This window comes from Hyperolius riggenbachi, chromosome 3, assembly GCF_040937935.1.
Source record: "Hyperolius riggenbachi isolate aHypRig1 chromosome 3, aHypRig1.pri, whole genome shotgun sequence".
Taxonomy (NCBI): Eukaryota; Metazoa; Chordata; class Amphibia; order Anura; family Hyperoliidae; genus Hyperolius; species Hyperolius riggenbachi.
In genome coordinates this window covers 81933394-81951948 of record NC_090648.1, presented here as the reverse complement: position 1 = coordinate 81951948, position 18555 = coordinate 81933394, and the positions used below count along the sequence as shown (strand labels likewise).

The window sequence follows — 18555 nt, the reverse complement described above, 5'->3', positions numbered from 1 at the left end:
GCTACATGATAGCCGCTGCGCAGCGTCATCCCCCCACCCACTCCGATCGCCTTCAGCGATCAGAGTAAGCAGGAAATCCCGTTCAGAACGGGATTTCCTGCTGGGCTTCCCCGGTCGCCATGGCGACGGGGCGGGATGACGTACCTGTCGTGACGTCAGAGGGAGTCACGATCCACCCCTCAGCACTGCCTGGCACTGATTGGCCAGGCTGCGCAAGGGGTCTGGGGGGGGGGGGGGCTGCGCGGCACGGCGGGTAGCGGCGGCGATCGGAAGTTACACGCAGCTAGCAAAGTGCTAGCTGCGTGTAACAAAAAAAAATTATGCAAATCGGCCCACCAGGGCCTGAGAAATCCTCCTGCGCGATATACCCCGAGCTCAGCTCGGGATTATCGCTCAGGAGGTTAACCTACTTGGCGGTAATCCCAAGCCTGGCTTAGGGTTGCCGCCGGAGGTATATGCAGAGCGTGAGTGCAGGGTAAATAGCTTGCTGGTTTTCTCTCCATGGAGAGAGGGGAGGCGGGGCCAGGTGCCGGATGACTCCGCAGGTCAATATAACTTTTTATTACAGCAGCACTGAAGGATTTTAATTTTATGGATGGAGATTCACTTTAAGTTCAATGATTTTATTGGGGCTTGATGCACAAAAGTTTGCGGTAGTATGGCCATGCACAGACGGCGATAATCGAGTAGCGCAAGCATTGCTACAGTAACATGTGTTACTAGTTAGTAACGCTTGCTACAGTAGCACTGCTCGAGCTACTGGAATACCGCGGGTCATGCTAATAGCTTGCAGAATACGCTACTGGTAGTAAGGGTAATAATGCTGTGTGCTGTCTGTGCAGGCCAGCATAATATTACCGCACTTTTGTGCACCACGTCCATATTATTTATTGTATTTATAAAGTGACTAATCTATGAAAGATATTGTACAATCTATGCCTCAACTGTGAAGACTGCGACTGACTTTCTGGTTGGATCTCACTGATTATAAGATTACAATTAGGGCTGGTTCTTTCATAGGGGCACACCGGGGGTACGGGAACCACTATTCACTTGTGGGGAGCCCAGGGAGTCTGTCTGCTGGATCTGGGGGACCATTCAGTTCTACTTAAGAGGGTTAGGAACAAAGTGGCCATCTATTCCTGCTTGTGGAGGTTTGGGGGTCTAGCAGGTCAGGGGGCCCCAAATGTAACTTCTGCTCGGGGCTCCAATGTGCCTAGAGCTGGCCCTGATTACAGTTCTTATGGTATTGCTCAAAATCACTTGCAGTTCTAAACCAGTTGATATAAAAAACAAAAAAACTAACAAAAAACAAAACAAACCACCCCTGAAACGTACCACTTGAATTCAAGCTCACAAGGTCCCTCTTGGAAGCAAGTTCATTCCCTGATGTGCTATCTACAAGAAATTTCATTCACATAAGTAAGAGTTCACTAAGACGAAAATGGAATGATAGGAGAAAGAGAAGGATGGGCAGAGATGGAGAAAGACAGAAAAACGAGACAGTGGGATGGGATGAGAAGATAGAAGCGAAAAAAGATGAAACATTGAAGCAGAAAGCTGAACAGTTGCTAATTTCAGAACAATTTTTTGCTAGCTTATTTGCAGATTAGCGCATACAAGCATGTTTGCTAGTATTACTGATGTGAAACAGAACATTTCCAAGCATGCAGTTATGACTTACTCTGCGAGAAGACGGTTATAAAGAGGGCAATGACCAGTATATAGGCCAATGACAGCAACCCATACGTGATCAGATTGGATTTCTGACTCCAGTTGACTAAAATGGCAAAAAGAAAAGATAGATAAGTGCAACTAGTACTATGGAAAAAAAAATAAACATCATGCATAACGTTATTACAGCATAACTTTACTGTACATTTACTTCAATGGCTACCTGCACTGTGGGTAAATTCAACCAAAAAGAAGCAAAAGTGGAAGCGCGCATTCAATAAAACCAACCATTTATTTCCTTCTTTTAAAAAAATACCATATTTTTTGGCATATAAGATGCACTTTTTTCTCCCCAAAAAATGTGGAGAAAAAGTCCCTGCATCTTATATGCCAAATACAGGGAGACCGTGACTTACGAGTGCCTGCCGATAGGAACAGCTGACCCACCGTGATGTCGGGGACTCCCTGTATTGTCACACATTCACCCACCGCTTCCCCCATGTGTCCTCCTCTGCTCTTGTGTATAATATTAGAAGCGGCAGCACCGCTCACCTAACACACAGCTCCAGCGGCAATCACAGACCTCTCCTCTCTTACGGCTCCCCTAATGACGTGATCAGCAGAAGCCGGCACTAGGGGCACAGTGCAGGAGAGGAGAGGTCTGTGATCGCCACTGGAGCCGTGGATTAGGTGAGACGTGCTGCCGCTTCTGATATTATACACAGGGGCAGAGGACACATGGGGGAGGGGGAGCGGAGGGCAAATGAGGGATAGAGGAGGACAAACAGGGAGGCAGAGGAAGACAAATGGGGACAGAAGGAGACACACTGGGGACAGAAGGCGACACACTGGGGACAGAAGGGGACACACTGGGGACAGAAGGGGACACACTGGGGACAGAAGGGGACACACTAGGGACAGAAGAGGACACACTGGGGACACACTGGAAACAGAAGGGGACACACTGGGGACAGAAGGGAACACACTGGGGACAGAAGACAACACACTGGGACAGAAGGGAACACACTGGGGACAGAAGGGAACACACTGGGGACAGAAGGGGACACACTGGGGACAGAAGGGGACACACTGGGGACAGAAGGGGACACACTGGGGACACACTGGGGACAGAAGGGAACACACTGGGGACAGAAGGGAACACACTGGGGACAGAAGGGAACACACTGGGGACAGAAGGGGACACACTGGGGACAGAAGGGGACACACTGGGGACAGAAGGGGACACACTGGGGACAGAAGGGAACACACTGGGGACAGAAGGGAACACACTGGGGACAGAAGGGAACACACTGGGGACAGAAGGGAACACACTGGGGACAGAAGGGAACACACTGGGGACAGAAGGGGACACACTGGGGACAGAAGGGGACACACTGGGGACAGAAGGGGACACACTGGGGACAGAAGGGGACACACTGGGGACAGAAGGGGACACACTGGGGACAGAAGGGGACACACTGGAAACAGAAGGGGACACACAGAAAGACAGGGTGGACACAGAAGGACACATGAGAACACAATAATTGGGGGAGAGCATCTACAAGATGCTCCTGGACCATGGATGCATCAGGTGTAGTATATATATTTTTCCCTTATTTTTGCCTCTAAACCTAGGAATGTGTTATAGTCCGGAGAATCTTATATGCCATACAGAATATCGCACACATTAGTTGTAACAGGCATGCACCCAATACATATAGAGCAGTAAGTATAATCAATTGATTGTACTAATTCCTCCGTATGTATAGGGTGCATGCTAGGGCTCCACGATATATCGCTTTTTAATCGAAATCGCGATGTGCATCATGACGATTTCAGTATCATCAGAGTGGCGATTTTTTTTTCATTGCGGCTGTTTTTCCGCGTGCAATGCTGGGGACAGCATTGAACGCGGAAAAACAGCCGCAATGAAAAAAAAAATCGCCACTCTGATGATCATCACCGGCTTGTCACTATGGTGCGCTTCCTCCTTCCGGCCAGAAGGAGGAGTGAGGCACTGAATCGAGGAATGCACGCCCAGCAGCTCTTGTGAGGAGGAGGATAGTGAGTGACACTGCCGCTATTTCAGATAGGAAGCCGGCTTTCTAGTTCCAGCAGTAGGCTCTGCCCCCTCTTAGCGTCTGCTGCTACATGTAATATTGTCCTCCTGCTACTGTTCTTAGCATAATCATCCTCCACGCAAGTCCCCGGTAAGCTCCAGGCTGCCTCCAGCTTCTAGCTGCATACCCTCTTTCTCTCTCTTCCTTTAGCTGCGCTGAAGCACGCATTGTTTTCTCTGATCCACCGCACAGTCACCCAGGCACTTTTGCACAGCGGGACCAGAGAACACGTGGCAAAGAGATAGACCACACACAGACTGTATACAGGCTGTATACAACATACAACGCAGCGTCCTGTTAAAGCCACTCTAGCTGTCAAATCAAATCAAAGTCAAATCAAAGATAGCTTTATTGGCATGACCAAGATTCATTACAGGTATTGCCAAAGCAAGGGGGAATAGGGGGCATGGGAGGGGAAACAGACAGCTCTTAGCTGTAAGGAGCTTTGCTGGCACTTTGAGGTCAAAAGGGCAGGATCCTTAGCCTCCGGCATCCCATCAGATAGCAATATATGGGCAGTGACACCAGTAATGACAGCAAAGATCAGATTACAGCTAGAGCTGTCTGTGTAAACGGACAGCTAGACTGGCTTTAACAGAACTGTGCTGCAGGCCCGTATCTAGGGCCGTGCGGGCGCCCTGGGCGCTGAAGGAGTGTGGGCGCAGTAATGGAGGGGGGAGTAAGCCGCGGGGAGGGCAGCCCGACTCTCTCCCTTCCTCTCCGGGCGCCCTCCGTGCTCCCCCCTCCGAGTTTGACTGCACAGGTAGCGCTGTCTACAGAGCGCATTAGCGCAACTCACCTCCCTCCCTGGTTCCAATCGCCGCCGGTCTCCTCTTCTCTTCATAGCCGCTGATAGATACACACACTGCTTCCTGTTTAGCCGGAAGCAGCGTGCGTAACTGTATCAGCGGCTGTGAGGAGAAGACGGAAGAGGAGACCGGCGGCGATTGGAACCAGGGAGAGAGGTGAGTTGCGCTAATGCGCTCTGTAGACAGCGCTTCCTGTGCAGTCACACTCGGAGGGGGGAGCACGGAGGGCGCCCGGAGAGGTCGGGCTGCCCTCCCCGCGGCTGACTCCCCCCTCCATTACTGGGGGCGGGAAGCTACCTATCTAACCACACTGGGGGGCAGCTACCTATCTAGCCACACTGGGGGGCACCTACCTAATCTAACCTATACTGGGGGCAGCTACCTATCTAACCTATACTGGGGGGCACCTACCTAATCTAACCACACTGGGGGGCACCTACCTAATCTAACCACACTGGGGGGCACCTACCTAATCTAACCTATACTGGGGGGCACCTACCTAATCTAACCACACTGGGGGGCACTTACCTAATCTAACCACACTGGGGGGCACCTACCTAATCTAACCACACTGGGGGGCACCTACCTAATCTAACCTATACTGGGGGGCACCTACCTATCTAACCTGTATTGGGGGCAACTATTCTGACTCCCTATATTAGAGGCACCCACCTAGCTAACCGGTACTGGGGGCACCTACCTATCTAACCTATACCGGGGGCACCTGCCTATCTAACCTATACTGGGGGCAACTACACCGGCTACCTATACTGGAGGCACCTACCTGGCTAAATGGGGGCAGCTATACTTAGGGACCTATGCCTGGCTACCTATACTATGCCTGGCTACCTATACTGGGGGGGACCTATAGCTGGCTACCTATACTGAGTGTAACTAGACCTGGCTAACCTATACAGCAGGCATGTATACCTGGCTGCGCGGGGGTGGGGGGCGCAATTTTAACACCCTTGCCCTAGGTGCATTTTAGCCTAGAAACTGCCCTGCTGTGCTGTATACAGTCTGTATACAGTGAGTCCGTGTTTATGCTTTATCTGCCTGGTCCTGCTGTGCTCTCTGTCACAGGCTCTGCTTCATGCCCATGCAGCTTAGCCACTACTTTAACCTAGCCTGTCTGCCTAGTGCTTCAGGCTTAACAGTGGCAGTTGCATTGTAGCTGCAGGGGTTAAGTGTAGTGTAGCTGGGAATGGAGGCAGAAGGTGTTAAGGTAGTGCCTTGTAGCAGCTAGCCTGTCTGCCTAGTGCTTCAGGCTTAACAGTGGCAGTTGCAGTGTAGTCATTGTAGCTGCAGGGGTTAAGTATAGTGTAGCTGGGAATGGGGGCAGAATGTGTTAAGATAGTGCATTGTAGCATAGCTGGTGGGCATCAGGAGTTAGCTTAGTGTGTTATTGATGGGAATCAGAGGTTAGCAGTGTGCAGTGGAGTTTAATTGGTGGGGCATCAAGATTCAAGTTAGCAGTGTAGTGTATTGGTGGATCATCAGGTGTTAGTGTGTAGTGGGGGCAATGTAAATTTAGTGTTAAAGATTGATTTGAAGAAAATCGTGAAAAAAGTCTAAATCAAAATTTTTGAGAGAAAAATCGCAATTTCAATTTTTTCCTAAAATCGTGCAGCCCTAGTGCATGCCTGTTACAACTAATTTGTGCGATACACTTTTTAAAAGAAAGAAAGAAATGGTTGGTTTTATTGGATGTGTGCTTCCACTTTTGCTTTTTTTTGGTTGTATACACTCTGATGGTCCATTGGAAGCTGCACCCCTTGTTATCCTTCTAGACCTCTTGCATTGACTGTAGGTAAATTCTGTTGATCTGACAAATTTGCCAGTATGTGGCCAGTAGATGACGTCACATGACATTGTGGAGAAAGCTGTACACAGTGTAGATGCAGGACAACACTCTTGACCAAGGTTTATCTAGCTTGTGAATGAGGCCCCTCTTACTTGATCTGTACTGTAAATCCAGAAGTGGGCTACAGTAAGACATCTGCTTCTTACCCCCACCCCAACTGGATAGACTATTCATTGGAAAGCCCAGCAGCATTTCTGTACACAGGCTGTGGGTAAACTTTCCCCCAAAGTGATTATGAAACATTGCCCCAGGCAACATTTATCTCCGCTGCGTAAAACGATTGTTTTTTATTTATATAGCGCCAACATCTTCCGTAGCGCTAAACACAGCACAAACACAAGCCCATAAATCTGTACAATCCAGCAATACAAATACATACATAATTGATGTGTGGTTTGAGAAATCACCAGTACTGGTATCTGTTCATATCATGAAATACAATAAGAAACACTAGGTGGAGGTCCCTGCCCTTGTGGGCTTACAATCTAGAGGACGGTGGGTTTGAGACATTAGAAAAGGAGACACAGGGGTTAGCAGATGAGGCAGTCACCATCCAATGGTACCTACAGCAAATTATAGGTTTGTCTGAACAGGTGTTTTGAGAGTACATTTCAGGCCCCATTTCATACTTACCGCATCAAGTCACGGTAGTCTCCCCCTGCAGCTCATCGCGGCGACCATAAATGTCTGTGCACCATGCCACAGTACTCATGGGTGCGGCTCAAAGGAAGTAGTCTGGCTGACGCAGCGGTTGCAGCGTGTTGCCGCACGGTGTGAGCGTTATATGACGCAATGGAAGCCAATGGCAATGGTATTGCGGAGCACATCCGGAAGTGTTTATGTGACTGGGGGGTAAGACGTTTCTGATGTTACTGGCTAAGACGTATCGGGGGCAGGGTCACTGAGTTTTCCCTCTCTTTGCAGTCTGCCGCAGGGACCAAGCTGCTTGTAATGGTGCAGTGCGATGCGCTGCAGTAGGTTTTTATGTCCACACAATATGTTGAAGGAGCCTCAAGGTTACCAGGCTCGAAACATGTGTACAAAGCTATAGTCAAATGTAGAATGAACAAGAAGAAAATAGTAAAGGTATTACCTGATAAGTTCATCCTCTTTTCTAGTGTTGTGCTGTCCGATTCTATGGTCAGAGCAGATATGCTGATGTTTTAAGTACAGTGATTTCTGTGTATCATTTTTGCTGACCAAGAGGAAGTTGTGCAAACACAGGAAAAACATGTTTTTCATTGTCGCTGGAACTGTCAATTTCCTGACAAGTGATTAATAAAAAAAAGCTCTTAACAATTGTTTAGGAGAAACTTCACATGCAGCACCCAGAATCAGTAGATCAGATAGAATCAGCATATTGGTATCACTGAGAACTTAAAGTGAACCGGGCAGCATTTTTATCCCCCATGGCAGCTCAATAGCACATTAAAAATACATGCCAACAATGTGAATCATTACTGAAAAACCCATTCTGCCTCTTCTGCTTACATTTAGATATTTGTTATAGGCTTTTATTACCCTATTTCCTCAGGCTGCTGTCCGCAGAAAAAGCAAGCAGAGGACTGCTGTAATTAGGAGTAGCAATGAGCAAAGTGGTTGATTCAAAAAGGTTACTTATTTTTCACCTTAACTGTAACGAGTGCTAATGCATGAGCTAAACAAATAAGGAGCGATAATTCATGAGATAAATAGATTAAATAGATAAGGAGAGCTAAACTATGAGTTATGTTAAATAAGGAGAGCTAAACCATGAGTTATGTTAAATAAGGAGAGCTAAACCATGAGTTTGGTCAATAAGGAGAGCACAACCATGAGTTAAGTGAGGTAAGGAGAGGTAAATCATGAGTTAAGTCATTTAGGGAGAGATAAATTGTGAGTTAGTAAATACAGTGGGTTGCAAAAGTATTCGGCCCCTTGAAGTTTTCCACATTTTGTCACATTACTGCCACAAACATGCATCAATTTTATTGGAATTCCACGTGAAAGACCAATACAAAGTGGTGTACATGTGAGAAGTGGATCGAAAATCATACATCATTCCAAACATTTTTTACAAATAAATAACTGCAAAGTGGGGTGTGCGTAATTATTCGGCCCCCTGAGTCAATACTTTGTAGAACCACCTTTTGCTGCAATTACAGCTGCCAGTCTTTTAGGGTATGTCTCTACCAGCTTTGCACATCTAGAGACTGAAATCCTTGCCCATTCTTCTTTGCAAAACAGCTCCAGCTCAGTCAGATTAGAGTTTGTGAACAGCAATTTTCAGATCTTATCACAGATTCTCGATTGGATTTAGATCTGAACTTTGACTGGGCCATTCTAACACATGGATATGTTTTGTTTTAAACCATTCCATTGTTGCCCTGGCTTTATGTTTATGGTCATTGTCCTGCTGGAAGTTGAACCTCCACCCCAGTCTCAAGTCTTTTGCAGTCTCCAAGAGGTTTTCTTCCAAGTTTGCCCTGTATTTGGCTCCATCCTTCCCATCAACTCTGACCAGCTTCCCTGTCCCTGCTGAAGAGATGCACCCCCAGAGCATGATGCTGCAACCACCATATTTGACAGTGGGGATGGTGTGTTCAGAGTGATGTGCAGTGTTTGTTTTCTGCCACACATAGCGTTTTGCATTTTGGCCAGAAAGTTCCATTTTGGTCTTATCTGACCCGAGCACCTTCTTCCACATGGTTGCTGTGTCCCCCACATGACTTGTGGCAAACTGCAAACGGGACTACTTATGATTTCTGTTAACAGTGTCTTTCTTCTTGCCACTCTTCCATAAAGGCCAACTTTGTAGAGTGCATGACTAATAGTTGTCCTATGGACAGAGTCTCCCACCTGAGCTGTAGAGCTCTGCAGCTCGTCCAGAGTCACCATGGGCCTCTTGACTGCATTTCTGATCAGCGCTCTCCTTGTTCGGTCTGTGAGTTTAGGTGGACGGCCTTGTCTTGGTAGGTTTACAGTTGTGCCATACTCCTTCCATTTCTGAATGATCGCTTGAACAGTGCTCCTTGGGATGTTCAAGGCTTTGGAATTCTTTTTGTAGCCTAAGCCTGCTTTAAATTTCTCAATAACTTGATCCCTGACCTGTCTTGGACCTGTCTTGTGTGTTCTTTGGACTTCACGGTATTGTTGCTCCCAATATTCTCTTAGACAACCTCTGAGGCCCTCACAGAGCAGCTGTATTTGTACTGACATTAGATTACACACAGGTGCACTCTATTTAGTCATTAGCACCAATCAGGTAATGTCTATAGGCAACTGACTGCACTCAGATCAAAGGGGGCTGAATAATTATGCACACACCACTTTGCAGTTATTTATTTGTAAAAAATGTTTGGAATCATGTATGATTTTCGTTCCACTTCTCACATGTACAGCACTTTGTATTGGTCCTTCAAGTGGAATTCCAATAAAATGGATTCAGGTTTGTGGCAGTAATATGACAAAATGTGGAAAACTTCAAGGGGGCCGAATACTTTTGCAACCCACTGTAAGGTGAGATAATTTAACCGGAAAGCTTTGTGAATCATGCCCAAAAGCTTTTATTAGCAGGGGAGGTAGGACACTGTGCTTTAAACCAGGGGTCCCCAACCTTTTCCGGCCCGGGGACCGCTTCCCGACCAAATTTTTCTCTGTGGACCGGAGGGGGGGGGGGGGGGGGGGGGGGGGGGGGGGGGGGGGGGTGGGTGGTGGTGTGTGTGTGTGTGTCCTGGTGTGATAGTTGACAGTCAAGCGCTGCGGGTTATGGGGGGGGGGGGCTTTGGGTGCAGCAGCATAAGCTAGCATAGTTGCCCCAGTAATAGGGCGAGGGTGGCATAGTGCCCCAGTATGGGTAGTATAGTGCCCAGTATAGCTAGTATAGTGCCCATTTCAGCTAGTTATAGTGTCCATTTCAGCTATAGTGCCCAGTATGGGTAGGTAGTAACGCCCCACGGACCGGCAGTTGGGGTCCCCTGCTTTAAACAGTTTAGAGAAGTTTAGAGAAGTAACACTTGGTTACCTTCAAACCTTCCTCTGGATAAATTAGGGCAGAGGGAAGGGGGGGGGATTGCAGCTCCTAAAGCTATTAGAAACCAGGACAAACTGCAGAAAAAAAGCTGCTAGGATCCCTTTAAGGTGGCCATACACTGACAGATATGGCCAACAAATCTATTTCTGTGTGGGGCCCTGTTGGAGTTGAAAATTATTTCAGATGTGCCTACATGGATTGAACTTTGTATGCTATACACAGGGAATCTTTTGATAAGCCTTGAGCGGTAAACAAAGGCCTGTATTTCATACTGTAAATGACTGTTTACAGCCACACAATAGCTGTATAGGAATGACGTCAATGCCCAGCCCCCGACGAGCGGCAATGGATGATTCAGCAGAGGACTCCTAGCTTACAGAAGCCAGTTTGTCTGGTTTTGTCAACAATGGTCCATGGGGACTAGCTACAACAAGTTCCTTCCCCCCAGCTGCTAAGGGCAGGAACTATTGATGTAGAACACAGAGGAGGTGTCTCTATACCTGTGGTATCCAGATATAAGACAATGCTTGGGAAGCTCTCTCTCTCTCTTGGAATGCTGACATGGACTGTGGGAAAGAATAGGGGCTCAGCTAATGCAAGTGTGTGACTGTGCATAGGGTATATAGAGCCATTATGTGAGTCACCGTTTGTGTGCTCTAACTTGTACATATGTATGACTGTAAATAAAACCCCCTTTTATTTAAACTCTTTGAAACGACCTCAAGTGTCTGGGCATTAATATACGAAATAAGTATAATAAGCGAGAGTACATTTTACAGGCCCGAAGGGGGAAGATGGTACTGTGCTTGCACTGGATCGTAAAGGTAAGTATCCCCGTATGCTGCAGCCACTACTGCGCCTGCGTGCATCTGCTGACAAGTTTGTTGGTGGATTTTTGGGGGAGGAGCCAGTGCTGGATCAGGGATACTGCGGAGGATGGGGGAGACTTCTGGATCTTAATTCCTCCCGAGGTAAGTACCTTATGGGGCACTTCTTTTTCCTACAGATTCTCTTGAAAGGACAATTATCATGAACTTAATGGCAGTTCAGCATGCATGCACCCATTCAAATTGAAATGTGGCTTTTTTAATTGTTAAGATTCTGTGTTTACAAATTAGCTGCTCTGCCATAGCAGAGGAGTTTCCTGAGCTGACACAGCTGAGAGATCAAATTATACTGTGATTAGTCACAGATGAGGAGGAATTAGACAGGCTAAACTCTCTTAATACATACAGGGTGCATTTCTCTATGTTTTCCTTCTGTCCTGAGCAAGAGTTCAGGTCCAGTTGAAATGACCACTATTAAAGTTAACTAAAATTCTAAATACAACATATACTGTATTTCCAGTAATTACTAGCAAATAACAATACAAGGGCTTATTTTCAACTGTTCATGATTTATGTGAAGAAAATGACATTTACAGAGAACAGTTTTCACTGTGGGCATTACTATGGAGGACTGTGTCCAACACATACAGAAACAATCTTCACCAGCAGTAATTCTGTGAGTAAAATGTGCTCAGAATGAAAAGGAAACAGAAATAAAGCTTCAAATGTGTGTAAATAAGCATCAGCTGCAGCAGCTCTGTGTGCCTGATCCTGCCTCTATCTCTCTCTGCCTCGCTGTGAAAAATAACCAGTTTATAGCCAGGTTACAGTTCATCTCTGCTCCCCCCCCCCCCCCCCCCCCCACGCAATGCTGACACAGAATTGTTAGAATCAGCTGGGTAAACAAGGCATTTTTTTTCACACAGGCTGTGCTGAGGGACCTCTGAAAAGCTTTCTAGTGTTGCTGGCTAAAAGTTCTAGAGCAGGGATGTCAAAACGGTCCTTCGATGACTGATGTCCTCACACATTTTTGACACAGCTCAAATTAATTGAGGGGTCTGAATTAGGAAAGGTGTGGTCCATCAGGTAGAACACATTCCTCTCTTTCTCACTCCATCCTAAATACTGGCATGGATCCGGCCCTCCAGGCCTGGAGTTCAACACCTGTGCCCTATAGGTATGTGGGGTTTACAGAAAAACAGTTTCTTTGATAGTTGTTCAAAGTGACTGCCTGAGCCTACGGCGGAGAGACAGATCCCTTCTTCACCAAGCTTAACTTGGTGAGTGCTGGTTAAAGTGTAATTAGCTACTCCTTTCCATTGAAATGGGCCCATGCTTATTTATGTAGTGGTTTTTATACAAAGTATTTTAGTTTCTCACATACTGGACAACTATCAGGAACCAAAATAAAAAATGTCCAAAGGTTGTTAAATATCCAAAAGTTGTTTTGTATGGTTCTGTAAATTTATTTTTAAAATTGCAAAGTTGAAAAGATTTTTATGATAGCGTAAAGGCAGAAGTTCAGTTTCTTGTCCATACTCAGCAGGGAGGAATGTTCATATAATTTTAAAGGTGCGCGCACCGCACACTACAAGCAGCACAGCCTATCTGGATGAACATATTCGTCCAGATAGGCTTAAGTGGTTAACCATTTCAGCCCTCAGTCATTTTTCACCTTATGCATCTGAGCAATTTTCACCTCCCACTCATTCGCCAATAACTTATCACAATTAATTGATCTATATCTTGTTTTTTTCTGCCACTAATTAGGCTTTCTTTGGGGGGGTACATTTTGCTAAGAATTATTTTTTTCTAAATGCATTTTAACAGGAATATTAAGAAACAATAGAAAAAATGCATTATTTCTCAGTTTTCGGCCATTATAGCTTTAAAATAATACACACTACCATAATTAAAACCTGTGTATTTTATTTGGCCATTTGTCAAGGTTATTACATCATTTAAATTATGTCCCTATCACAATGTACGGCGCCAATATTTTATTTGGAAATAAAGGTGCATTTTTTTAGTTTTGTGTCCATCACTATTTACAAGCAAAAATATTAGTAATACACCCTCTTCACATGCATATTAAAAAGTTCATACCCTTAGGTAACTATTTATGTTTTTTTTTTATTGTAATTTTTTTTTCATTAAAAATTTTATGTGGGTAATTTTTGGTGTGGGAGGGAAACTTTTTTTGATTCAGAACGATCGCAGCTTCTCAAAGAAGCCGTTGGTCTATCTGCCGCGGACTTAGATCAATGAATGGGAACTATGTTACTATGTTAGAATTAAGGCAGTTCTGAAGGCGAAAGGGGGTCAAACACCGTATTAGTATAGTGTTCCTAATAATCCTTTAGGTGAGTGTAAATCATACCGTTTATGAATAAACTTTAATCTACCTGTGAACTATAGCACGTATGCAACAATTCTATAACTGCCCGGCTAGCTCAGTCGGTAGAGCATGAGACTCTTAATCTCAGGGTCGTGGGTTCGAGCCCCACGTTGGGCGAAGTATATTTTGTTTCATGTTCTTTTTCATCTATTGGACTTTGTAAGTGTACTCTGGCCTTTATTTTTCAGTCAGTAGAGCATAAGACTTTTAATCTGATTGTCCAGGGTTCAAGTCCCTGTTTAAGTGAAAATATTTTATGTGTGTTGCATATATTTGCCTTTCTAAATTGGAAGCTATTTCCATAACACACACAAATACAGGAAGTCCTCGACTTGCCAAAATTTGAGATACGAATGCTGCTGATCCTGTCATGTATTTTATTCAGTCTGGCTTTGCTATAACTACTCAGCTATAATGATTCCTGAGCAGAGCCAAAAGGGGGCAGGCTTGGGCTTGAAAAGACATCAGAGAAGACAGACTCAGCTATAATGATTCCTGAGCAAAGCCAGACTGAATGCTCAGTCGGGAATTTTATCAGGGCTGATAAGAAGCAAGCTGTACAGTGAAGAATAAAACAAGAGAGCAGGGTAGGTGTTTTCTCTAATGTTCCCACTGATATACCGTATATGGTAAAATACATGAGGATGCTTCGTCTCTGGTTCACTTTAACCAATTTCTTTCTATTTTTAGGGATCTTAAAGAGAATCTGTATTGATAAAATCGCACAAAAGTTAACATACCAGTGCGTTAGGGGACATCTCCTATTACCCTCTGTCACAATTTCGCCGCTCCCCGCCGCATTAAAAGTGGTTAAAAACAGTTTTAGAAAGTTTGTTTGTAAACAAACAAAATGGCCACCAAACCAGGAAGTAGGTTGATGTACACATAGAAAATACATCCATACACAAGCAGGCTGTATACAGCCTTCCTTTTTAATCTCAAGAGATAATTTGTGTGTTTCTTTCCCTCTGCAGCTATCTTCCACTGAAGTGTCAGGCTGTTTCTTCCTGCAGAGTGCAGACAGCTCTGCCTGTATGTAATTCTTCAGTATGTGAAAGCCCAGCCAGCTCAGAGGAGGATTTATTCAGCTTGTAAAAGATAATAGAGCAGAGAGAAGCTGCACTAATCTAAATAATACACAGGCAGTGTGCAGAGAGGGGCCTGGAGGGGGAGATGCATCACAGAACCACAACACTGAAGAACTTGGCAGCCTTCCAGACACAGGCTGACAAGTCTGACAAGAGAGAGATAAGTTGATTTATTACAGAGATGGTGATAGTAGAACGTGCTGCAGTAAGCCAGAACACATTAGAATAGCTTTTGGAACTTGTAGGATGGAAGAAAACCGGATGAAATTTTTTTTACGGAGTCTCTTTAAATGAATTGCAAGGGTTCCCTGAAACGATGTACATTCATTCTCACTAACAAAGAAACCTGTCTCCACAGAGCTCCAGACACTTTCTTGCATGACGTCACAGCACATTATTCCTCCTCTGTGGGGGAAGCGGAGGAAGTGGAAACCACCCATCACTACCAGGGACGTTCTCATTGCTCCTTCTTAAAGGGAACCTAAACTGAGAAGGATATGGATTTTTCCTTTTAAAAGAATACCAGTTGCCTGGCAGTCTTGCTGATCCTCTGCCTCTAATACTTTCAGCAACAGCCCCTGAACAAGCATGCATAGTAGGTGCTCTGACTGAGGTCAGACTGGATTAGCTGCATGCTTGTTTCAGGTCTGTGATTCAGCCACTACTACAGCTAAAGACATCAGCAGGACTGCCAGGCAACTGGTATTGTTTAAAAGGAAAAATCCATATTCCTCTCAGTTTAGGTTCCCTTTAAATCAGGTTGCCTTTGTTAACACCATATAGTATAACATAAGAAAAAGCAAACAGTATAAAACATGTTTCCTGACTGTTCTCAGGCAAACTAAATGTAAAGATTACCTAAATTAATGTTCAGCTCTGCGTAATATGTTGGCGCTTTATAAATACAATAAATAAAGATCATAAATAAAAAAGAAAATAGAGGAGAATGCAGCCTTGACAGCAAGGAAGAAAAAGTAAAAATGCATCATCCGTGGGTGGGCTAAAACCACCAACCTTTTAGTTGTACTAAAATGGCCCCCACAGTCACCAGATCTCAACCCAATAGAGCATCTTTGGGATGTGATGGAACAGGAACTTCATGCCCTGGATGTGTATCCCACCAATCTCCATCAACTGCAAGATGCTATCCTATCAATATGGCCCAATATTTCTAAAGAATGCTTTCAGGATCTTGTTGACTCAGTGCCTCATAGAATTAAAGCCAGTTCTGAGGGCGAAAGGGGGTCAAACACCGTATAAGTATGGTGTTCCTAATAATCCTTTAGGAGAGTGTAAATCATATCCTTTATGCATATACTGTAATTTATAAGTGTACTATAGACTGTATACATCATTTTGTAACTCAACAATTACCCAATTGCCCGGCTAGCTCAGTCGGTAGAGCATGAGACTCTTAATCTCAGGGTCGTGGGTTCGAGCCCCACGTTGGGCGAAATATATTTTGTTTCATGGTTTTTTCATCTATTGGACTTTGTAAGTGTGCTCGGGCCTTTATATTTCATGTTATTTTTAAAAGGGAAAATTATCAGGCATTTCAATTTTAACTTACACATCTGGAATTTGTTATTATAGGGTTTAATAGGGGTGCCCGGGCTCTGTCAGTAGTCACCACTAAAATCATTGAACACTTTTATAATTTTAACAATTTATAGTATTACGTTACCATTTTATCCATTATTTAATCACTTCTGCTTTTGCTGATACTACTACTACTGGTCTCGTAAGGAGCCTCTTCATATCCACTGGTTCTTCCATAAGTCCTGGACCAGTTACCATTGAATCAGCTCCTGTCATGACTACCATTTTGAAAGAACCTTAAAGGTGTTATCAGGGAAAATGTAATAAAATAAGTGCTACTTACCGCTTGCGCAGTCCGCCGTGGCCCACGTGACGGTGATTGACAGCGCCGCTAGAGTGCCTAAAGACCGGCCTGATGTCATCGCCGGGGACCGGGACGGAGCTGCGGCGAATGGCTGAGGGGAGAGCTGCGGCGAGGGACATGCTGGGAGCTTGGGGCTGAAGGAAGCCCCGGGTAAGTAGCACTTATTTTATTACATTTTCCCGATAACTCCTTTAAGAACTTGACCTTGCTTCATCCCCTCTCTACCCGATAATCTTAGGTCTCCCTTGGCTTCTGGCCCCATAATACCACAATTGACTGGGCAAACGGGACGGTTTCATTCACGTCAGTCTATTGTGACAGTTCTTGCTCCCAGGATAATTCAGTATCCACAGTACTTCTATGGTGCACTTGAGACTTACAGGATATCATCCCAGCTCATTATCACAAAGTTTTCAATGCTCTCGACCAAAAAGGAGCATATCAGCTATCCCCTCACAGAACATACGATTGTCCGATTGACCTGTTACCTGGAGCAGCAATTCCCTTTGGATGTATGTTCCCACTTTCAGAACCTGAACAAAAGATTCTTAGGCAGAATATTGAAGAGAACCTCAATAAGGTTGCATCTGCCATTCTACCTCTCCAGCCGGAACTGGTATCTTCTTTCTGCAGAAAAAAGGTAAATTCCTTTGTCCTTGTATCAAGTAATGAAAGCTTTATAAAGTGACTATTAAAAATCAATATCTCTTATCTTTAGTACCAAAATTGTTTCCGGGACTTACTAGGTGTCTACTTCAACCTGAATAATCATAAATACTTTGTTTTGCATACCATGTAGTAAAGAGGAGTTTTGGTCTCTTTCAGCCCCTTTACACACTCCTAGGAGTTATCTGTGAGCTTACTGGGCAGTCTGGGTAACTTTAGCTGCATGGAAATGCAAATGACAACTGCCTGGAGATTTCTCCTGCTGCTCTGAAACTGAAGTACACAATCACACTGTAACCTTCCCTGGTGGTCTAGTGGTTAGGATTCGGCGCTCTCACCGCCGCGGCCCGGGTTCGATTCCCGGTCAGGGAAAGCAATTCTTTTCTTCCCCCTAGCGACAAGTGAATTGCTCACTCTCAGGTTTAGTCAATCATTAACACTCTGCACTCAAAGGTTATGCTCAGAACAATCTGGAATGCTGGTGGTGATAAAAGCATGATGTGTCACAAGTACAGCTCCTCTTTCTCTGCTGGTTTAGTTGCTACATGTGGATTGACTGGTGGCTTCCCATTCACTCTCATTCAAATGGTTACTACTCATACGGTTTGTGGTCCTAACTTTTGTAAGTCAGTAATAACTCAGCTGATGTATGTATCAGTAGTCTGACAAGATGGAGGGGCAAAATGACTTCTATTCCTAAGGGGGGTGTATCTAAGTTTTGGCATGTCCATGAACAAAAACTCTGACTCTGGTGGTCTGCTGGCAGATCGCCACAATACAAAGAAAAGTAGAATAATCTGTGCAATCCGATGCCTTATAAAAGGTAGTCTGGCCAACATGAAAGGGAAAAGGTGAGGTCTCTGTCTAAAAGTGACAGTGTGCAAGTAAAGGCAAGAAACTATTCCCCACTATGCTCATGGGGGAACTCTGGATTTGGTCCTCTGGCATAGTCAATCTTAAATGTTTGCTACATTGGCCCCCTTGTCTTGGTCCTTCTGCTCCTGGACTGGCTTGCCCTGGGATGTCTCTGGAGAATATGTTGTCAAAAAATCAGACATGTAGTGTCTCTACAGACATAACTTTTATCCCTCTCATTTCTCCCTGCCAGGCATAGACCAATCCTGAGGTATAAACTAATAAAATATCTTAGTTTATATTCGATAAGGAGTTTTAAGATCCAACACTATCCAAAGA

General features: G+C 44.9%; 1 protein-coding gene and 3 non-coding genes across 5 annotated transcripts in view; 3 read left to right on the top strand and 1 right to left on the bottom strand.

Moving 5' to 3' along the window:
• Positions 1-17318, bottom strand: part of LOC137562762 (hepatic lectin-like) — a 39425-nt gene extending 22107 nt beyond the window's left edge. The window contains exons 1-3 of one of the 2 annotated variants that reach the window (XM_068274426.1): positions 17184-17318; positions 1685-1780; positions 1339-1398 (exon numbers count right to left, since the gene is read on the bottom strand). In XM_068274426.1, the coding sequence (XP_068130527.1) occupies positions 1339-1398; positions 1685-1780; positions 17184-17289 (262 nt within the window). In that variant the 5' untranslated portion in view covers positions 17290-17318. Of the gene's footprint in view, positions 1-1338; positions 1399-1684; positions 1781-7560; positions 7669-17183 lie in introns of those variants that run through there. The other variant, XM_068274427.1, reaches the window with a different exon arrangement.
• On the top strand, positions 13749-13821 carry TRNAK-CUU (transfer RNA lysine (anticodon CUU)). The gene has a single exon. It is a non-coding gene; the product is annotated as a tRNA-Lys (tRNA).
• On the top strand, positions 16173-16245 carry TRNAK-CUU (transfer RNA lysine (anticodon CUU)). Its single transcript has one exon. It is a non-coding gene; the product is annotated as a tRNA-Lys (tRNA).
• Positions 17319-17661: 343 nt separating the features above from the next.
• Positions 17662-17733, top strand: TRNAE-CUC (transfer RNA glutamic acid (anticodon CUC)). Its single transcript has one exon. It is a non-coding gene; the product is annotated as a tRNA-Glu (tRNA).
• The last annotated feature ends 822 nt before the right edge of the window (positions 17734-18555 follow it).